We start from the raw sequence: 24,257 nt of genomic DNA, 5'->3' as shown, positions 1-24,257 counted from the left end.
TATATCGAATCAACGACCAAAACTGTATTTATAGGCTCCTTATTTACTATCTTAAATTGGTTCAAATTAAAGGCACAGAACATAGAGAGGCTCATGTTATAAAAAAATTAAGGCAACTTCAAATTTTGTTTTAGGAGGGAGGGCCAAATATTTTTTTTTGTCCTTACGAAAGAGTATAATCTGTGATTATTTTCTTCTAACAGATATTACTTCAACAGAGCATCTGATTTGCTAATACTACAACTACTAACCAACTATTAACTGCTAAAACCTCATCACAACACCAAGCCACCTGAGGCCAACAGAGCTACGAACGCTCCTCCTTCATCCTAATCTATTCAAAGTGTCCCTTTTTACACCATCCCAAGGAAAACTGAGAACAAGGAGATACAGTAATCAAAGAGATCAAAACAAACAGGAGCAGCTTTCAAAAAATCGTCATCGTCATAAATCGTTTATTGCGGTTGTGGCGGGAAAAGCGTTTTATAATTTCAATATTAACAACTGCCTTAGTGGGTATAGCGTAGTTGATTAAATACTGTAACAACTCAATCACAGAAATTCCCCATTGGCCAAGAAGTCAAAATCGACAGCGTTCAAAACCGATTGTGATTCTTTAGACGCAATTAAATTAAAAAAAAGTTTTTCTTTTAACTGAGAGTAAGGAGCAACATTAAAACTTGAAAGTAACATAATTATTCCATATATGAAGGAGATTGCTTTTTAGCTCCTCCCTCTATACTCCTTCCCCTCCTTCACGCTTTACCTTAAACTTTGACTTTTTGTCCCTATTCTTCAATAATGATTCTGAAACACAGGGGCTGTTTAATTTGAATGAGAAGTATTTCTAAATAACTCTAAAACTCTAGCATATGGAGTGAGATTTTAGGAATTAACTTGTATTTTTATTTATTTTCTAACCGATTTTTAAATTTTGCCAGGAAATCCCCCTACCCCGGGCAAATTTTTTCTTGGAAAACTCCACCCGTAAACTTTCCACTCAAAGAAAAATTCTCAGCTAGAGCCCCCCCCCCCCTTCACAAAATATTCCACAAAAATTTCTGTGTTTCCCAATACCAAATACTATTTGCAAACAATGAGCAAATTGCACAACTTACAGCCCTTTCTCCAGGGGCTGTGGGAAGGAGGGTATGTCATCCCCAGAGCCACAGTTATCGTAATTTCAACTCTTTCAGAAAGAAAAGAAAAAATAAAAGAAAAAAAGAAAATAAACACACATCCTAGATCTTCTTATGGCGAAAAATACAAACTTGAAACCACTATGATCATTCGATTTTTTGGAGGCGTTTTCACTCTTTTTTGAAAACTAGGCAAATTTTTTCAGACTCGTATCTTTTGACTGTTGATATTAAACTTAATGAATCTCATACATTTGATATCAGCATAAAAATCCAATTCCTTTCGTGTATTAATTATTACCAAAATTCCTATTTTTAGAGTTTCAATTGATATTGGGTCACACTCCATACTTACTGTTACCACAAACTGTAATGAAACAGTTATCTTAGTAAAGAAAAAAAAATATCAAATGGATTTTACATAGTTGAGGGGTTTACTAGGATAATCAGGTATTTCCATAAATAGACCTAGATTCCAGAAAATAGTCAAAAAGATGTAGCAAATTATCTAAAAATAGAGGCTTGATTTCTTTCTCCTTTAAGCATTTAGTTGGCAATTACTATGTCTGTAAGTACATTTACATATGGAGTTTAGCTAATTAGTGTCTTCGTTTATCTTCTCTTCGTTATTTTGGAGGATTTCACCTTTATTTTCTGACTTTCCTTTTGAGCAAACTTGAATTGAGTTGTCCTGAATTTTTACCAAACTAAAATCTGTATCTTTTTCTTAAAAGTCAATCAATTTGGCTTGCGTCAGTGTAGAAGAACCAACCCTATTCAAATGATTCGATCAAAGGTGGAAACAAATTGAGGGGGAAAGTCATCAAAATTGATCTTTCTGTGGCTTAGGTTTGCCTCAGCGCTGAGTCTAACACGATATTTGCAGATACGATATTTATTTGTCGAATTTTCTGCAGTCATGCTCTAAAAATTCGAGAAACTAAAAATATTACTTATAAAAAATTTCAAAGTCAAGCAGTAATGCAGCAGTCCTTCATTCAGGTATGTTAACAGGAATTGTTCCGGTGGTAGGGGGTGCAACAATAAAAAGTCAAAATCTTTTTTTTTTTTTACAAGAACTACCCAGAATTTTTTAGGAATTCAGGATTTCAGGGAGGGGCACGAGCTCTCATCCTCCTCCTGTACGCCCCTACCCATGACGGGGAACTAAAATGGCAAGTTTCACTTTTCTAGAACTAAAATGTATTTGCTAGTTACCAGAGAACTAAAGCATTTATACCTCAGCGTTTCCAATTTTCTCCGGACTTATTTCTTCTCTCAAAGAACCTAAAAGAATTGGAAAGAATTTCCTTTGGTAATTATTGACCGGGAACATTAAGCTTGTCACCACAAGATGGCAGAGCCAACTTAATTTGTCTTCTTCTTTTAAGGAAGTGATTTTTTTTATACAAAAAAGGTATTTTTAGAAATGGAGGGGGGGCTTTTCTTTACATGAAAATAAAATTTTCTTTTTTATAATTACCAGAATCTAGGGAGGAGGAGCAAAGAGGGTTTAGAAAAAGTTATCTTTTAATAACGCACCAAAATTACGTACACATTGTTTTAGTATGCTTGCCGATCTATTTCTTCAAGACCAGCTTGATTGAATCAATAATTGACACTATTTATAAACCTCTTGTTCAATATCAGCCTTCAAAATTTCGGGAGAGACGTGTGTAAAAAAATAAAAATAAAAACAACTACAAATTTTGTCTAGGGGCCGAGGACAAAAAAACTTTCTCCAATCCTCACAAATGAGAATACTCTTTTTTTGGATTTTTACTAAACTTGCTTCATAAAAGCGTTTGATGAACAGCATTGTAATGCACAATGAATAAAATAAAGAAGAGAGATGAAATAAACTAGAAAAGTGATGGATCACTTGAAAAAATATAAAAAAATAAAATATAAAAGTAAAACAGTTCAAAATAGGAATGAAACCTTTTAATTGACAGTGAACAGATATAAAATTATTTAACTGGATATTTCGAACATATATAGTGTTCATCAGTGTTCAGAGTTTTACTGCTGATGATAAACACTGTATATGTGTTCGAAATATCCAGTTAAATAATTTTATATCTGTTCACTGTCAATTAAAAGGTTTCATCCCTATTTTGAACTGTTTTACTTTCGTCATGTCATGGAAAGGCAGTGTGGTCTTCGAAGTTATCTAAAATATAAAAATATATAATACAATATTTTATATAAATATAAAAAATTAATAAAAAATATAAGATATAAATGCTAAATATAAAAATATGAAAAACAGTGAAAAAATAAAGAAGAGAGATGGGTCATAGAGCTGAAAACACGACTTACCCAAACCAGCAAGTTCCCATCTTCCAAGCTTGCCAACTAGGAATGCTTCCTGTTGTATGGCATTGAAATAAAAATAGTGAAGTACTGCTTCAGATACGATGTACCAAAAAACATATCTCGAAATTTGAAGAATGTTCCACCATCTTATATTCTGAAGCTGATTTTTCTTCTATAAATAATACATATACTAGCTCAAATAAAACAAAACCTCAGCTAGAACTGTACTCCCATTCAAAAATATTAATTTTTGGACCATTTGCCATCACCCATGCATATAACTGAATTACACTTGAATCAATGTCATCATAACTATATTACACTTGAATCAATGTCATCATAACTAAATTATGGGGGCAGGAACACTCTTATCCCCTATGATGAGTCACCTCAAAAGTCCACTGTGAGATTTTTTTTTCGTTCTTTTCATCAAACGAATCAAAAAAGAGTAGTTTATAGTCGTGTAAAAGCGAAAAAAGTATAGTAGAAAAATATAAATGAAGAAAAAATATTAGCAAATCCAATCTTCGTCATTCATCAACACTCAACTCCCATTTGAGCTTCTACATTTCCTTTTCTACCTTTTAATACCAAAAAAAAATAAATCAATTACAGAAACATTATGGAAGTAGGTAAAGATTAAACATTAAAATCCCCAGCTGTGACATAATCATGTATGGTCAGGTCCTTTTTCAATTAAATTCACAGAAATTGTCCTAGACCTTAGATCATAGCCCTAGGTCCGAGAACATCTTCAGGACATTTGCAGTCTAGTAACATCAGTTTTGTGATTGAAACGATCTGTTGTAGATACAGAGGCCAATAACTTGGCCGATAGCTTGTTAGAGCCAAAGTTGGCCGAATCGAAAAAAAAAAATCGAATTCAGGCATACATGCTGGGATTTATTTCACCCTGAAAAAATTTAAACAGAATGCAAAATGTGGCAAATCATGTAAAAATATAGGAAATTACATAAGGGATAAAAATTTCAACGTTTATGGGCGAACATACATTCCTGAAATCGTAACTTCACAAAATTTGCACAATAAAGATCAGTATAATAGCAGAAAAATACATCTAAATGTGTTTCCTATTTGAAATTTGTCTTGGAGTTGCAGTAGGTCAGCAACATAATTGTCTGTCTATTCAGGAGGAAGTCATGAGTTGGATCACTGTGCCACATAAAAATAACGGTAAGTAGAAGAAAACATATAATTTGTTTACTCCTCCAACCCCACCCCAAAAATTATTATGAATGTAAAATATATCAATGTATGTGTATATCAATGTATTTTATAAAATATAAAATGTACGTGGAGAGATTACCCCTTTCCCTGTGATTAGTTCAAAGACCCTCCCATCGAAAATGGTGCCCCTAAACGAAACCATTATCCGGGGTTTAATCCCCACAAGTTAAAATTCCTTTTAGCTCCCCTACCCCTCAGATTGGGTGTCGGTGCATCAATGATGGAAATTAGCAACAAAAAATGTACTTAAATATGCTTGCTATACCAAATTTGTTGCACGGTCGTCATAGGTCAGCAATATATTTACCTGCCTTCTTCATCATGGGTTTCACTCCCCCCACTGATGGCATTTCGTTTTATACAATTAGGAAGAATCCTTCCTGAATTGCATATGCCAGAGTGTCACCCTCAATTATCCATGCCAAATGGGCACCGCTGGGATTCAGCGTAGAGTTGTGTATAGTTGTTTCTTTGTCACAAAAATTTTCTTTGGAATTAATTTTCCATAACTATTATTGACAGCGTGGCCTAATAAAAGTTGTGACCTATTTTGTATACTAGGCTAAGGAGTACTTGTCAGATTCAAAATGCTAGCTTTTAGTAAATGTTTGTATAGCATTCTTTTTATAACTAATACTTTTCTGTAGATTAAATTTCCAATGGACTGTTTTGTTTTTACCCCCTGTTTAAAAGCTCAGATTTTACAAAACAAAATTGTTGATATTTTTGTTGATTACGCGTTACTCGCAAATAGTAATTCGAATTGTTTTACTATGCTGAATATTTTACATAAACAAGGAAACAGTATATCAACAAGCTACTTTTGTTCATAACTGTTTAAATCAATTATCACCTGAATACTCTAGTGAAATATAAAGGTCCAACGAATTTATTCTTGTTATGATAATAGGAATTCATCAGAGGCAATTCAGCCAATTCATCAGCCAGCAATGGCTCTGGATGATTTTTATCTTTTTACAAGACATTGGTATTTTCCAAGACCGCACAGCCTTTCCATGACGATAAATAACAATTTAAGTATATAGATAAAAATGTAATAGGAGAGAAAAATAATGTACGTGACGAATTAGAAAGGTATGGAACGCCGAGTAAAAGGTAAGACAGATAAAGTGAAGGAAATGAAAGTGAAATAGTAATGAATTAGATTATAAATAAGCAGAGTCTTAGAATAAAAAAAAGAAGAAAGAAATGTGATTGATTTTTAATTTTATTTTCAGAAGTACGAAAAAAACACCCGGTTTGATTTCACTCATTACATGAACCATCACCAACCCATGAAAAGGAAAACAAAAAAAAGAGAAAACGAGGAAAGCAGTTACATCCAGGATATAAAAATATGGACCAAATGCCACTGGATAAAATAAAAAAGAAGAAGAAGAATTTAAAATATATATTAGAGAAGGATCTTTATATTTTTAATATGTAATTCTATTTTTGAATTAAAAAAAATAACAGTTTAAATTGGGATAAATCCTTATTCTAGACAGTGAAAAAAAAAACAATACAAAAAATACTGGATATTTCGATCACATATACAACGACCGTCCTATTTTTTGCTGTCAAATAAAAGGATTTATACAAATTTGAACTGTTATTTATCGTTAAAGGACATTATATTGCCTATGTAAAAAAAACAGAATTTCTAAAGTTGACTTATTTACAAAAATGAACACCACCACGCATAAAAATAAGCAGCATCTTTTAAGCCAACAAAAAGATGGGAAAACTTACAGGGTCGTTGCTGCCAATTTGGAATGACTCATATGTGATGACTGGGCCACAAAAAAATATCGGAAGGTAGAAAAAATATTTCAGAAAGTTGAAAAGAGAAGTGTTCACACCATTTGACACATCTAATCCATAGCTGAGTGCCCTCATATTACACCAGGAATATGTTACTGAAAATCCATACCAAGCCAGGTCGTCGTTTCCAAACTTGAAAAAAAACTACATTAAGGCTGATCATCTTTTTTGTTCCCGCTCAATTTTTAAGACAATTTTGAAATTTTTTATTCAACGAACTAAAATAACTTGATTTCTTTTTTCCACAACATGTAAAGCATATACAGAAAAAGTGAAACCAAGATTTTTTCCTTTTTAACTCGAGTCACCAAAAAAAAAAGCTCTAAATTACTTAAATCGCAGAAGTTATTCATGTTTTCTATCATAAATAGCATTGGACACAAATTAGGATGATTAGCCTTAAGCAATAGTATTTGAACTATATAGGTCAGCAAAAATGAATTCTGGTTATTTGAAGTTGACAAGCAGACGCTTAAACAACTATATACATCTTAACTAAGAAAAATTGGGAATTCAATTTTAATGAAAAAAAAATCCACATGTAGGTTTTGGCAGTATCTGCCACCAAATAAATAAAAAAAACGTGGGTGAAACATTGGCCAAAACCATAGGGCACCAAATTTGAAGTATATAGGTCAGCAAAAATGAATTCTGGTTATTTGAAGTGGATAACCAGACGCTTAAACAACTATATACATCTTAAGTAAGATTTAATTTTAATGAAAAAACCACATATGCAGTTTTTGGAGGTAGCTGCCACTAAATAAAAAATCGTGGGTGAAAAACCGGCAGGAAATTAGCCCGCTTTCGAATTAGCCATATTCCAATTCATTCTAGCACCAAGCTAGTGGTGAACGTTTCACTACAGCAACTCCCACAATATTACTTCCAAACTCCCGATTTGCATCTAAAATTTTGCATACTATAATGGAATCGCCTAAATGTTTTTTTTTACATTTTAGTGAGGAAAGCCCTGACATTCAACAACAGAAAGCCCACTCAACACCCCTTTTACTCCTATTACATATACAACAAAAACGTTTGCAGATTTTTAAACGAGATAGAAGCTTGGAGGAAGACTTGGCGGTGGTCATACTTGCGCAAAAAAAAGGATGGGACGATATACTTCCCCCCTAATTAATAAAAGAAGTTTCAAGAAGTCAGGAAATAACCCCCATCCCCTTCACAATAAAAAATAGAAATTATTCTTTTTGAACTAGAATCTAACTAGAATCTCACTACAGGTTAAAGTCTAACCTCGTCTGTACTCTCCACAAAATGTAGACTATCAAGAAGGTCTAAGCAGACCAGACATTTAGAAAACGTCGAAGGGGGGGGAGGAGAATTCGTCCAGCATTCCCAAAAGCCTTTGATTTGTATCTCTTGAGAGGGATGTTAGTTTATCTATTTTTTATCCCTTCGTCATATCAGAAAAAGTAAAGAAAAATACTAATCAATAGCCTTTTCTCAAACCAAACATGAATAAAAAAAAAATAAAAAATGCGCATAAATTGGCCAACAACCATATAGACACGAACAGAAACAAAATATGCCTTAAACAAAATACATTGTACTAGCAAAATCAGCATATAAATGTGCAGTCGTAATAACAAAAACGAAACAAAATTAAAAACTGTCAACTCACCAAAAACTGTTTTGCAGTCTCAAATCGTCCAATAAACAAGGTTGATAGACAAACAAACCAAATCAAAGACTTGCACTTTGTCTTGCTAATCAAGAACATCGTCAGGCATTTCAGAATAATGAAAAATGACGCTAATATACCAAATATCATGCACACACAGGCAAGTGTAACGAATACCCGTAAAGCTATCGCAATCTGTAAGATCATATGAAAAACAATTAATAAGAACTCAATAATCGCAACACTTAAAGAATCCCACTAACAAAACCGGGCATCAATAAGCAAAATATCAAGCCTCTTAACCAATGCTAAAGCCCAGCTAAATATGCAGAAATTATTTGAGAAAAAGGCTTGTCAAAATGGCAAAATATAGGTAAAACAATAAAGTTGATGGTAAATGCCACCCAGAGCCCCACTTCTACATATAACTCTGATACATCCACTATATCCCCCCCCCAAAAAAAAATGACAAAGGAATGAAAATATTCAAAGGAATGAAAATTGTAAGAAAAGCATCTCTTTCCCTTAGGGGAGTCTATCTGGATATAAATCTCAATTTAGACAAAGAAGCTATTCGAATGACAAAATTTTGTAAGGTTTCAGTGATATTGATGGGGGACAACTGGAGAAAAAGCGGATCTATATTTCAATTTGGATCTGAGTTTATAAAATATATTTATAAAAGTTGGGTGGTAGCCCCAAAAACTTCCAGTTAGTCTTTTTAGTATGCAAAATTCTCTGGATAACACCAGATTTCATATAATTAACCTATTCATGTCGTAACAATCTGTAATCAATCCTTAAACCAGGCAATTTCAATGAATTCCAGAATTGGATCTCAATCGAGAGCATTTTAATTGATATGACCTTCTAACACTAGTAAATATAATGGCATTAGTTTTACTGAGAGATTGGGAGACCCAAAGCTGAAGAAAATCTTTGATTAAATTTACAACAATTTATAATATAAATTTATAACGATTAAATGTTAAATGAGGGGGGGTATGTTATGTAGGCGGGGGCATAGAACATATTATGTCATATGTAAAAAATTATATATATATATATATATATACAAGTTTAAATAACTGTCATGTAACACCAAGATGCAAGATATAACAAACAGAGGTAAACCACTGTTTACGAAGTGTGGAAATTTTTTTTTACTGCTTCCCCAAATTCAAGTCATGTAGGTTTTTAGACAAGGTATATCCCCAGGTATGCAAGTTATAGATGAGGCAATTTTATCTAAGAAGTACTGACGATTTGAGATAGAGAGATGACAGGTCAACTAAACGGTTCGCTTAGTTGGGCTCGGCTTGCCAACCAATTAGGCATAACACAGACTGCGATACTTGAGCTTTTGATACATATAGGTTGAAGAGGAGAGGGTTTAAAACACCTCCTTGAAAAAGGCCCCAGGTAATTGGAAGACCATCCCCTTTTGTCTCATTTATTTGAACATAAAAACATCTTTCGGTAAGAAAGGAGTTTATATAGGGAATGAAAAAGTGGGGAATGTCTTCGCTAATTAGGATATCAAGGAGTTCATCATAGAGCAGATTGCCAGAGGCATCTGACCAATCAACAACCAATGTGAAACGGCTACTGTTGAGGGAGGTGCTAGTATGAATTTCCAGGCGAGTGATGTTATTGATGGAATTATGGCCTTTTCTGAAGACCGTTTGCTTTTGGAAGGATATTATTGATTTTAGCAAGCCATTCAATCCTGGATAGGATAAACCTTTCAAGGATTTCATTAAGAGAAGGTAGGACAGAAATGGGTCAGTAAGATTTGACAAAATTGAATAGCTTAGTGTTTCAAGAAATGAAACACAAAGGAAATCTCCCAAGCACCTGGAAACTTGGTTTTTCCAATTACAATTATAAGAATTCAGAAATTTTGCTTGACATAGGAGTTCATAAATCCACTTGATAACAAAACCCTCATTTCGGGTTTTCCAAACAATCGGATCGCGGATGTTCCAAACAATCTTCTTTTTATAGAAAGCTAATTCTTAGTGAAAGTCGAGAACCTGTAACACTGTTTTAGATTTTTTTTTTTTTTTTTTTGCCTCTCCCTTGTAGAATTCACAATATTGTAGATAAAATAATATCTATTTTTCAAAATTATATCCTTAAATCGAATTGGGCTAAATTCACTTTAATGTTAAGTAAAAGTAAAACAAAAAACAAACACAAAAAAAACAGAAAAAACAATATTAGTAAACGAAATTTAAAAAGTAAAAACAAAATGTGTCGGAGAAAACTTTGTGATTTTATCTCTAAAGGAGAAGTACAGGAGAAATCTCCCCCATAGCTAGGGCGCGGCAAGCTATGCGCAAGGCTGTAAATTGATCCTGAGCCCAAACTGAGAAGTCGAAGACGGTTCAGCAGTAGGTCCGTATCCAGGGGGAAGGTACCCGGGCTAACCCAGGTTCTGCTTTGGACTCATCTTGGAGGTAAGGTTTCACAAGAGCACTTTTACACAAAGAAGTGTGAGGCAGAATACAAAATGAAGGACATGCGGCATGAGAACCTTGATCCTACATTCTTCTTATAAACGTCAGTAAAAATATTTACTTTCTTTTCCATGGGGCCAATTGGAGCAAAATTCATGAGGATTATATTTATGGTCACCAATTGGCTGCACGCCACCATTGCGTTGACCGATTTAATGGTGAATCTTTGAAAATGGAGTTTTAGAGACTAGAGCTTAAAACAGATTTATTTGCACCTTTGCAGTCAATCCTGCGTAAAGCTAGTACTTCCACTACCCTCGAATTTCCACCAAAGAAAAATGGGTTCTCTGAAACCTCTCTGAAAATTAAAGTCAACTAAAATTAGCAACTTGTTTTTCAGGACAGCGGAAGCACTGCGTGAAAGAACAATTTCATATTCCCTCTCTGCAAGAATTACTTATTCTACATTCTACTTATTCTAAATTACGTTTTATTCTCCTATAGAATTTGGCAAAATAATGATTCAATATATACAGTGGTTTTGACAAGATGATCGAAAATATGTTGCGGTTTACATAGTCGAGGTAGTGGTTTTCTTTATTGCCACATTTAGTTTTAAGAATTGATCTAATCAGAATCTGGTTGTCTCAAAAACGCATAAATTGGCAGTTAATCGGCTTCACAGCCCCTACGTAATTTTCTACGCTAACATAAAGGCCATATAAATCTTCTAGGTTAATTATATTTCACACTTAACTACGTCTAATCTAAGATAATCATGAACAAACTATTCAAGAACTGAAGATTTAAACCCTGATCAAGCATTCAGGCCTTCTAAGATAAGATTATTGATTAATTTTTTATTAATTTATTTTAATTGTTCATCCACAAACTCTCTTTTGTTGCTGTTATGTTAAACTTTTCCATAACGTAACATTGCGTGACGTAAAATCCTATATGGAGCTCGAGTCTACTTGATCTGTCTACATTACGGACAAATTTTGCTCCGTAAGATTACACAAAATAACATAGAGTCTTGACATATGTTCAAGTGAAAAGTTCTACGACACAGTGTGAAAGCACCATAGACTTCTTTCTATTAAAAGTTTATTAAATCTTTTTATATTTCCTGATCGATGAAAGCAGAAGAAAAAAATGAACGAAATATTATAAATTAGTGGCGAATGTTGGATGATACAGTGTGTTTATTGAGTGCAAAAGCTGTCAGGCGAGTAACTATATAATGTTATTTTAATTCTATGACATAACATACGTGAGATGATTACTGGCAAAAGTAGAAGACATCAAAATGAGAAAAGAAACAAACAAGGTCAGAAACGCATAAAGGCCATGTAAACTTGTACTTTACAACTATATCTCCCTTCTCAAAAGCTTGTATGTCTAATATGTAATTTTTCAAAATCAGTTACAATTTACTTTTACAAAAAACAATTGTTAAAATACAAGAAGACTCCTAGAAAGCATAGCTTGTTAATTATTATATAATTAACATTATAATAATTATCAATATTAATAAATAATTATCAATAATTATAATAATTATTATATAAATAAGCAAGATTGATGCATACAGAAAGAGATAGTATATATACAATTGTGCTCCATGTCAGACTAGTATCTTATTTTTATTTTTTTCACGGTCAGATTATTGGTTCAATCCTCCTGACCCAGTTGCAGAAGGTCAGATTTATGCTTCTGAAAAGATCCAATGCCCAAATTTAAGCCATTCGAAAATCAGTAAGAATCAAGCTCAATACTGAAAATCACAACATTGAGGCCACCACCAATGTTGAGCCTAAATAACACCTTCACTGAACCCAACACGAACATTAAGTCAGTATAACCAATATTGAGTCCAGTACCAAGTTGTATTACTAAGCACAATACATAGGCCTAATATAGAAATCTTATAAATAATATAGAAATATTGGGCCCAAAGATATTCCAGCATGACCCCAGTATAAATTTCTGCCTGATTTGGTTAAAAAATCAAATGACAAAAGTGAGTTTTCGAATCCCTGTTGCAACGTTATTACTGAAGAAGCTTTCAATTCGCTTTCAAAACTCAGCAAATATTTTACACGTCTCAGCAACATCTGACAAATATGTTTGCTGACCAGCAAAATGTCTTGCAACTGCCACTTAAGGACACAGATTGATGTCTTGACTGGTTAAATGCACCCTTATAATAATCATATTCTTCCTTGTGAGTCCATCTATTAACATGATTTTTTTTCTACTTCAGCTCCCTCTGTGTAGCTTCATTTAAAATAACATCTTAGTAAAAAAAAAAAACTTAGACAGCAGTGGCATAGGCAGAAAACGAAAGAAAACTTTTAAATCACCAGCAATTTAGAGAAGAAGATACACCTCATTACCACCTAGATTAAGAAAATAATGACATTTTTTATGTCATTTATTAATGATATTTAATGACATTTTTATCAGTTAGTTGCTGTACCAGTGAAGAACCTCTTCAATCAACGAAAGCAAGATGGGAGGTCTTAGGGCTGTATCTAGTATCTATATTGAAGTTTGACACTTCAGAAGACGAAGCGTGATTAGAACATGTTAGAGGAAATTGTAAGTAAGCTAGAAGTACTTTTAATATAATACGCAATTCTTCCTCTAGTCTGTCTTTTAAAATAGTTGTCCACAGCTACCTCAATATAAAGTAATGCCTGGCTTATTACAAATGCCAAAAGGAAGCCTTCGAGTTCCATCAGGCAGAGGTATTGGTGAAAAATATCTCAATTAATTTTCCAAACTTAACAAGTTTTTGCCAAAGTATAAGTATATGTCTTGCGGCTAGCCAAAGCATGAGTGCCCTATAATAGTCAGCTCTAGCCTAGATCATGGGTCCATATTTTAAATTTATATTTTCGGTTCACTGCCTCTATGTAGCTTGAGTTTGTAAAATTACATCAGCCAAAAAGAGGTATAATGAAAAAACGTGGCATAACCAGAAAAAAATAATCCATGCCTTGCAACAATTTAGAGAAGTAGATACAACTTCTACAATGGAAATTGATGCTTGATTTATTGACAACTAAATGCCGAAAGGGAGCCCTCGGATTTCATCAGGCAGAGGCATTAGCAAAAAAGTTTTCAATTCGCTTTCCAAACTTAACAAGCTATTGCCAGAAGTGCAAGTATATGTCAAGCAGCTGTCTGGTGGAGACAAAGAAGATGTCTTGACTAGCTATAGCTTTCCAAACCTAACAAGCTATTGTCAGAAGTGAAAGTATATGTCATGTAGCTGTCTGGTGCTGACAAAGAATGGTACATTGACTAGTTAAGTCTGCTAGCCAAAGCACGAGTGCCCTGCAATAGTCAGCTATACATCATGCGCCCATATTCTAAAATCCATTTTTTAGGTTCACTGCCTCTATGTAGCTTCAGTTTATAAAACTGTATTAGTAAAAAAAAGGATAATGAAATAACGTGGCATAACCAGGAAAATATAATGCATGCCTTACAACAATTTAGAGAAGTAGATACAACTTCCACAATAGATAACCCAATGGTTACCTAATCGATCTTAAATCGAGTCACTATTATAAGGGGCCCTCTAGTGAATAGAGAAGAAGAAACGGACCTTGGTGCGATCATTGAAGGTTGAGGTTCCACAGCCATGTTCAGCATGTTGTCTCCCGAGCAAATTCCATTTATTAAAAAGGGTCATCAGTAGCCGATAGGCGCCAATACTCATAACACTTTTTAAGGCTCTTGTTAGACGCCATCTTGACTTTGGTATGTGCTTAGTTGGTCTTTCTTACAGGCAATATTTTAGGTTCATCAAAAATGTTCAGAGGCGAGCAATGAAACCAGTGATAAGCCTAAAATCACCTACATATGAGGACCGTCTCAAGCTACCTACCCCTGTCTGCATTCACGCATAGTGATATGATGCGGAGTGCTGACTTATAAACTCCACCATTTTCATGGGCATCACAGTACCAGCCATCATTTCACAAGAGAACACTTAAAGAAGCTACCGAAATTAAGCTCCAGATCAAGAATTCGCCAAATGTATTTTTCAAGAAGAGTAATAAACCACTGGAATGAATTGAAGGAATCTACTGTCACTGCTCCTTCCATCCAGTCTTTCAAACACCAACTTGATAAGGAGTGGAATAAGAAGCAGTGGAGGTTTGACTGGGAGTCATCAACTCAAGAGCACTACAGGTTCAGAGGACCATAAAGCTCTCAAATGGATTAAGGTAAGGTGAATTCTGACTCCATTCTGAAGAAATATTGAGTGAGCCAATTTACAGCATAGGTACTTCAAAAACGAAAAGAATAAAGTAAAATATAAATTACCTTCTCCTGACTTTTGTGATTCATTGTAAATGATATAAGCAAGTGAAGAGTGAATGGTAAGGTGAGCCTTAAGACTGTTTTGCTCCAGTACTCCCATTCTAAGTCAGAAACATCTTTTTCTTCTTTGAGCAGTCTTCCTTCCTCAAAATCTTCATTGTTCAATAAAGGCCTTAACTCTAAATTGAAAACTGAAGTTAAAATTTCACCCCAAAATGCTGGGACAAGGGGGTGGTGAAAATAGTTAATTTAATTACTCTCAGTTTAAGAAAGCAAGATATTTGGTTATATCTTAAATCAACTGACCTACAAGAACCTTAAATTTCACAGATCATAATCAATCAACATAAAATTTTCTCATAGCCTATAATCATAAAAACAAAAAAGAGGAAGCAAAGAAATTTCAATAATCCTAGTTAAAAATTAATCTAAAAATTAGGAAGTATGATTAAAAATTATACTTAATTAAATTCTAAATAAACTTAATGCCAATCTATCTCTGGTCAATACTTTTAATTTCAAATCTCAGGTGTTTCAGTCCCTCAACCATCATTCTGGTCCATTATCTATTCACAAGACCCTGCAGGGTATTTTCTCAGAACCTCCCCTTTTCCTCATTACAAGAACTATTATAGGCAGTAATTTCTAAGGAAAATTTAAATTTGTCAATGATTATTCTTTAAACTTGCTGCAGAAATAAAAAGTCAATCCTTAGAAATTAATGGTAGTCCTATATAACAAAGCATTTTGAAAATGAGTTTTCAAAAATATGTTTCCTACTTTATCCCTCTCTCCCTGATACATTAGTTCAAACTTTAATCCTCCTCCTCCTCTAAACCCAGCTTTTCTTCTCTACACACCCTGAAAATCACATTTAATTCTGACATCTTATTTGTAAAATAAGATGGTAATACATATATATTTTTCAACTTATATCTTCCTTCTCAATACCCTAAAAAACATAGTCAAACAAAACGTTTTATGTTTTGTTTGACAAGTGTCAAACAAAAACAAAACGTTAAACAAAACCCATAACATAAAAGGTAACATAACAAAACAGAAACATAGAACGTAGAACAACATAGAACATAACAGAAAAGGGGGAAAAATACACGTTAAAAGAGAGTGTTGAGACTAAAGTTCTTTTTGCACCAAATGAGTAATTTACGGAGAGAGAAACATGACCATCCCTTGCATCATATTTCTAGACACCTGAAGAAACTTCAAATTTTTGGCACTTGTTATTTAAATCATAGAATTAAATTCGTTTTAATATTGAACCCCCCACCCTCCCGAAAAAAAAGAATCCTAGATGCATGCCAGATCTACAGTAATAGTTGTGAAGGTCTAAAATATATCTAACATCAAAAATAATATAATTATTACTTGTAAAAGTGCCACAATAATCGCGTAATATCCATATATTGCCACAATAGCCATTCTTTGTAGCCATGAACTCTGAACTCATGTACTCATTCTATGTCAATTTTGCATTTAAGTTTGTGAGTTGATTCAGCAGATCTGTGTTATCTGAACACTGGTTCCATAGGTTGAAACCAGCACTCATGCAGCCATGAACTCATGAACTCACAAACAGAGGAAAAATGCAGAGAAAAAGAGGCCCCTGTTTCAGCCAGAGAGTTACCAGCCTACAGAACCAGTGATCAGATAACACAGATCTGCTGAATCAACTGACAAACTTAAGTGCAAAATTGACAAAGAATGGCCACATGAGTTCCTGTTCAACTGTGAGGTAGCTGAATCCCTGACCAGGAAGTAAGAAGCAATTAGACAAGAGAGTCAGTCTTATAGAAGTCACCATGGAGCATTATGAGGATGAAAATCTTTATACTCAAAGCTGCAATTTAAGGTAATGCTATAATAATTAAAAATTTCAATTTCAGGCTTTTTATGACTTCTTTCATCCACCAAACAGGAATTTTAATCATGGTCCAGCAATTGTTCCCATAGCTTTCTCTAATATTCCCACGCTAAGGCTGTATTTACTGTCCTGAGGAAGTATATTATAGTCCTTGAACATGCCTGATGAGCTCACAAGCAAATCTTAAGAGGTCTACAAACTGTTTGGCAAATTCAAGAATGCACAACTAACAACTCAAACAAGTGCTACCACTTTCAGTTGTACACTGCATTAGTGCAGTGTTGTGATTCTACACAAATTACTTGTGACTATGGGTCTGCAAAATAAACTGAAAATTAATGAAGTCTCCAGTAAAAGAAAAAGTATGGGAATTTAAGAAAACATTAAATGCAGTTTTTTGTTAGTAGCTTTGCAAAAGGCAGAGCCTCAATTCCAAAATCTGGAATTAATGCTATACCCACATAAACCTAAACACCCACCATATTCATTTACTTTTGTATTGCTAAGAAGAAGAAAAAATAGCAGGTAGTGGGTGGGAGAAATCCATAAATGTTTTTCTCAAGGCTTGACATAAGCTATTGTCTTAGACCCTTCTTGTCTTAATCTATTCACAATCCTGTGATTTTACTAAACTATTTTAGGTGGAAAAGGCAGCAATACTCCAGGTTCATTCTTTCACTTCAATGATGCAACATCACTGAAAAATAAACAATAACAAAAAAGTAATTCCATTAACAAAAATAAGATAGCAGTGTGAATCCTAAGAATGAAGCATTGGGTAAATGCTAACTAGGACTGTGGAGTTGGTTATAAGTTACAATCCCAACTCTGACTCTATTCAGCAAAAATTTAATTAAAAACAATGACTACATCCCTGTTTTAAAGCTTCATTTTAGAAGATTTTAAAAGTCATAACCAACTCCATACACTTCCAATTATCAACCCCAATTCTGTGATAAGCAACAAAACAACGTGCATGCATAATTCTGAATCCTGGAAGAATTATCCCAATCTGTGATATAAAATTATATTTGCTTATTTTCTTTGGTATCCCAGGCTCTGTTGTACCTTAAGTAATAATTGATTAGGATTTACCATACTGTTCTGCCTTGAATATTTGACCTTTGGAGTCAAATATTTCAACACTCGAATTTCCAGAGGAATTAAAACACATTCTTGTATTATTGTAAGCAATTGTGCTGTTCTGTTATTTTTAGCGCATAGTTGCCAAATATTATTTTTTTGATAAAGCCATCAATTAAATTTACTAAGCCGTTTTTAACAAATTTAAAGAGGAAATCTATGCAGAAGGGGTAGTATTGACAGCAAAGAGGTAGTATTGGTACCAGTGTGATTTTAATATTTAAACTGTTGGAGATAGGTGATTTGAGTATCAGCACTTCCCATATGTTCTGTCTACTGTGAGATTTCATGAGATAACAACAGCACAAAAAGAATTCCACCTAAACAGGATATCAAACAGAAGCTAGTCAGCTCAAAAAAACCGTAAGATTTCTGTGCTGGCTGTTATTGAACCAGATTCAAAGGCAGTCTTATGTGATGGGCGTGAAAAATAGCTTTGCATTGAATGCTTAAAAATGCTCAGCTCTGAATATGAACTTTTCGCGAAAATGTTGATCATTGGAGACATGCAGAGGTACCGCTTGATTTGCAAGCCCTCTGGTACTCCAGCAAACTTCAATCATTGGCCAAAATTTGATAACATCTAAGGTCCCTAGTGCTTTGGCTATTGCAGGAACAATTAAAGGGGCAGTAGAAGAGTTGAAGCAAGGCCACTAGTATAAACGAAGTTAAGGAATGTGTTCATGATCTGAGAAAAAAGTGGCCAAAAAAAGCACCACTTCAGAAGTTGAAGAACATGTTGGAGCTGCAATGCAGGAGGAAGCAAATAAATTGAAACAAGTCAATAATTCTCACCTCAAAGTGCAAAGACTGTTCAGACAGGAGAAAGATAGAGGGGGGAAAAACTTAAGGTAGTTGCATATGGTATACCCCTACAACCAGAAGTACTAAATGACAAGACATTCACAGAATGACACCTTGCAGAGCTGTACAGCATTATGGGTGCAAACATAAGCACCATTAGACGCTTAGTAGTGCAACTGCTTCCAGTTGACAGACCTTAAACCAGCCAACAAGAACCAATCCCCTCGCATTCTCTTCTCTGTCCTGAACCTAAACTGAAAGAGGTGTATTCTGTAGAAATCCTTTAAGCTATATCAGGAAATTCAATTCAGAGCAGACACATCCCAAGAAGATCAAGAAAAGGGAAAAGCATTATCTACTGAACTTAGACACCAAACTGAGCTAGAAGAGCCAAATCTGGCTATCCACAATGGAAAAAATAGTTCCAAAATACTTGATTTGTCCAGCCAGGTACACCATCACCAGAGGAAACAGATAGGAAACTAGCAGACTCATCCACAAGATTAGAGACACTCATCATGGCAATCTACTAATTGCAGGTGACTTTAGCTAACCTAACATAACCTGGAAAGACCAGTTTCCTATGTCTCTCTGGTCAGACTAATCCAGAAGATTAGAGACACTCATCATGGCAATATTACTAATTGCAGGTGACTTTAACCTTGCTAACATAACCTGGAAAGACCAGTTTCCCTATGTCTCTTCTGGTCCATTGAGCCCAATCATTGACATTGTTCTTGATGTCCTTTTCCACAAGCCTTCAAGCTTGGTATTTCTCTGGATACCAGAAGCTGATATCTACAGTCACTTCATCCATGTTGTCATAGATATCAGAAAAGAATTCCTCTGAAAAACAAATTGCTACACCAGGAAAACCTTTATTAATTATGAGAAGATTCAAATGGATCTTGGCAGCCTCACATGGGATGATGCCTTATCTGGCTCTCTAGAATAGCAATGCAAACACTTCCAGCAATGACAAGAGAGATGAAGAGGGAAATCAACTGTAGAAACAGATATTGGAAGAGATATAAAAAGCATCAATCACCTGAACAAGCTTAAAAAATTCAGTACAGGCCTTGCACACAAACTTTGAATCTAAGCTTGTTGATGAAGCCAAGACTAACCCAAAGGTTTTTGCAGCACATCTCTAGCTAAGGCCACAATAAACAATGCATTAAAAAACTGATAATGGAGCAAGATAGAGATGTTACAGAGATTAATAAGCTTATTTATGAACTTGCAATTTGTCTCAGTTTTTACCACTGAACCTGATGGTCCTTTACCTTCCCCACCAACCTATAATATAAAAGCACCAATGGAATGTATCATAGTATCATCTGCAGATGTCCTTAAATGCCTGCAAAAGTTTTATGCTAACAATTCACCAGGACCTGATAATATACTTTCAAGGCTACTAAAAGAAATTGCAGAATTAATAGCAGACCCCTCACAAAAATCATCCAGACATCACTTACCTCTAAAGAGCTCCCTGTAAACTGGAAAGTAGCTAACCTAACCCTGGTATTCAAAAAAGTGACCACACCAAGCCTGAGAATTATCAACCTATCAGTCTAACTTCAGCTGTGGTTAAGATGCTTGAGCACATAGTCAATGACTCAATTCTCAAACATTTCACCACAAACAAGATCTTGTCACCCCCAAACAGCATGGATTCCAGTTAGGAAAATCAATTAAAACAAACTTGTTGGAATTAAATGAAATAACTACAAACCTGACTGACCAAGGACATCCAGTTGACCTACTGTTGGACTTGGTTGCCAAGGCCTATGACAAGGTGCTCCATAAAGGACTGCACTCTAAATTATCTGCTGCTGATATCAACTCACAGCTGATAGACTGGCTAATGAATATTGTCACAAACTGCAAGCAGAAAGTCTGATTATTTGAGATGGGTGGCCAGCAGATCTACTCTGATAAGGCCAATATATTTCCAATCATGTGGATAACAATAAGCATTTGTTTGCTGATGATGCCAAAGTTTTAGTATTTGCTAACCAACAGAAAATACAGCACAATCTAGACAGGCTACAGAAATGAACTCAAGACTGGCTTCTCCAATTAAACACAAGCAAATACTGTATTTTGCACCTTGGACCTAATAACTCAATTTTAAATCCAATCACAAATAAAGGGACCCTTTGGCAAAAAGAGAAGAACAAAGGGACCTCAGCATGATTGTCACTCTTTCCATCCAGTATTTCAAACACAAACTTGACAAGGAGTGGGATAAGAAGCAGTGGAGGTTTGACAGGGAGTCATCAACTCAAGGGCACTACAGGTTCAGAGGACCTTAAAGCTATCAAATGGCTTAAGGTATGGTAAGATGAATTCTGACTCTATTTAGAAGAAATTTACTAAACTCTAACTCCCCATCCCTGGATCAAACTGAGGCTTTATTCAAATGTACCTTTTACAACTGTAATAATTAAGTCTAAGTTTGTTAACTAACAGAAGCAGGTAATATAAAAATGTAAAAATATTTGTTAATTTGTAGCCTATCAAACTTACTTTTACTTATAGCCAGTAGTGAAATGCATGAATATAGGATGGAACCAATCCAAACTCCAAAGTAAACAGTTTTTTCCACAATACCACAATTTCCTCTGACCAAAGCCATTAATATTACTGTTCCTGAAAATAAGAACATTACAGGTTTCTTTACTTATTGCAACAGTATTATGAAAAGTGGTAGATAATTTTTGTTAACTCTGAAACTAGAATGCTTAGTTCATAGAGAATTTTAGAATGAAAGGAAAATAATAAAAAAGGAAGAAACAATTGAAAGCAATAAATAGGGTATTGAATATTTGTCTTTTTTACAGATGTATCAAAGCATGTCATATACCAGAGAATAGAAAATAATTTCTGAAGTTATGGAGCTTCAGAACTTTTGGGTTTGATAATGGTAACATTAACAAACCTGGTAACATTCATTAACCCAAAACCTGGTAAAAGAGAACTTTTGAAATTCACAAAATAGTCTAAAAACAGTAAGTAAGATTAAATATTAGGATATGCCATTTTGAAAATGTAAATTCACTACAGACCAAAGTTGTAGTTGCTGAAATCGTTTTTATTGGTTTCAAAAATTAGAAAAAATTATCAGCAATGGCCTAGCCTACCACTTACCTCTGAATATCCCTACTAGCTATAAGTGTCTGATGGGGAAATTTTTATATCAACTGAATGAAAATTATTTTTTGACTAGGCCTATCTTTGGTTCTAGGTATAAATCTATTTTTTAGACACCTAATACAAGTATATTATCCAAGCAGCTTGTTTTGAATTTATCTTTTTTTAATTGCCTTGATCAACTGATTGGTGATATGTTGGCTAATAACCTAGGCTAGCCCTTTCCTAAACATAGAAGTAGGCTAATAGCAACTCAGAAAACCAACAAAATTATGAATTTTAGCACTATATATAGCTCCTTTAGATAGAGGAGGCAATCGGAACAGCAGAAACCCATTTATTAGCCCATAGGCCTAAGCTACTTGAATATAGCACTGAATGGGAAATGAATATTAACCTAGGCTATGTCTTTTTTCACTAGGATATCTATTTCAGCCCTGTTAGGCAAATTTCATCTATCCTTTAAATATTTGATCCAATCACTAGAAGATCCTAACAAGAACAAACACGAAACTTATACGTATGTTAACTCACATTTCGGACATTTTGAATCGCAATTGGCTTCTTTTCTTCACAGGGATTAATAAGCAATTTTCTTAGATGGCACAAATAAAGGGATGCAGAGGACTCTTGGTGGGGATCAAGTTTTGAGATGGCTTACGGTTTATAGACGAATAATAAGATATCAGAATCTGGCCATTGTTTATTTTAAGAAACCCTATCGCAAAGTACTACATTATCAAGTCATAAGAATAAAATTTATAAGCCAAAAAAACCAAATTGACAGTTTTTAGGATCACAAAAATCCCAGCTAAATTTAAAGAAGCAAATATTAAAGCTTGTTTTTAAGTTTTTTTCATTTCCCATTGATGACGGAATATTAAAATTTCTGATTCTTTGTCTGGGGCTACACAAAAAGCAGGTCGTCCTTGTCTGGGTTGGGAGGATGTCATAAATAAAGATTTAAAGGAAATGGGAACTTCCTGGCAGGGTGTAAAGAGGGAGGCCTTGAATAGATTAGGTTGGAGGAGGAGCCTGCGTAGCTGTGTTGGCCTCAGGCGGCTTGGTGCTGCAGTGAGTTATTAGTAGTAGTAGTAGTAGTGTTTTTTTTTTGTCCCCGTAATGGGATGACCTTTCATACTCGTCCTACCTAATATTTCTTTTCTTCTTTGGTTCTTAAGGTATTCGTTGTTATTGTAGTTTTTTTCTCACTGTTATTATAAGAAGTATTGTTTTCTGTTTCATAGTGTTCATATACTCAAATTTACGAGCTCTGCTCTCTGTCGGAGTTAAGGTTTTTTGCGTTTTTCATTGGATTAAATAAACTAACCTATCGCCTGTTTCAGGAGATTCAAACTGTAAGCTCTACGAAAAGTGTGGTTCTCTCTTTCAACTTTTTCTTTATTCGACTTAAAGAATACAAAAACAATATTATGCCCCAACAGAGAGAAGAGCTCGTAAGGCTGGGACAGTACAAAAACATAGAAAAAACATCAACATATCATCGTAATAATGATTCCAAAATTTAACACGGCAAAAGACAAACAAAATAGAAAAAAAGCTCATAAAAGAGAAGTAACAAGGATAAGTAAATAAATAAATATCGGGCAGGAGGGGCGTGGGAGGCCAACCCAGACACAGGGACACAATATACAATAATTTAATTTTTCATCATCAATGGTGAATAATCAAAATTTTAGCAAACAATCTTTAATATTTTTTTTAATTTAATTGAGATTTTTGGGATGGATCAAACAGAATTTTATCATTCAGCTTATAATTGTTAGCAATGAAGGGTATTTGGTACCTAATCGAAAACCTTGACCTTTCAGAACTTACAAAAGAAATTCGGTACATCCCAGACCTACGACAATCTGAACGAGGAAGTAAAATTAACAAGATTTGTCATAGAAATTATTTTTAGAATGTTGGATTTGAAAATGTCATATAGAAGTGTTTAATACTCGTATATCATTTAAATCTAACAAATTTAAGAAGAGGAATAATGTTTTATTTTCCGAAACATTTTCAAGTTTTGAAGGTCGATGTAAGAAATTTCCAAGTATTCTTATTGCCCTATTTTGTTGTTTGTTTAGTTGAAGCGACGAAGAAAACTGATACCTCTGTATTTGACCGATTTGCCGCCTAAGAAAAAAAATTGACTAGGGAGTTAAATTTTTGGATTTTGGCTAGGCCTTAATGGAAAGCAGAGCCTTTGTCGCTACTGTATATATTCTCTCTACTGTAGTCCTGGTTGAACTTCGCTAAAGTAAGATTGCTCGGACTGTTTAAAA

At 34.3% G+C, this 24,257-nt stretch overlaps 1 protein-coding gene across 2 annotated transcripts in view; it reads right to left on the bottom strand.

Annotated features, from left to right (window-relative positions):
* The window catches only part of LOC136030523 (protein-cysteine N-palmitoyltransferase Rasp-like), a 35,081-nt gene extending 12,546 nt beyond the window's left edge, over positions 1-22,535 (bottom strand). The window contains exons 1-6 of one of the 2 annotated variants that reach the window (XM_065709552.1): positions 22,498-22,535; positions 21,340-21,462; positions 14,982-15,157; positions 8,176-8,370; positions 6,459-6,662; positions 3,462-3,630 (exon numbers count right to left, since the gene is read on the bottom strand). In XM_065709552.1, coding sequence (XP_065565624.1) covers positions 3,462-3,630; positions 6,459-6,662; positions 8,176-8,370; positions 14,982-15,157; positions 21,340-21,448 — 853 coding nt within the window. In that variant the 5' untranslated portion in view covers positions 21,449-21,462; positions 22,498-22,535. The other variant, XM_065709551.1, reaches the window with a different exon arrangement.
* Between the last annotated feature and the right edge of the window lie 1,722 nt (positions 22,536-24,257).

The sequence above is a fragment of the Artemia franciscana genome, chromosome 8 (genome assembly GCF_032884065.1).
Source record: "Artemia franciscana chromosome 8, ASM3288406v1, whole genome shotgun sequence".
Taxonomy (NCBI): Eukaryota; Metazoa; Arthropoda; class Branchiopoda; order Anostraca; family Artemiidae; genus Artemia; species Artemia franciscana.
The sequence above is the reverse complement of the archived record's forward strand: the minus strand, read 5'-3'. Positions and strand labels throughout refer to the sequence as shown.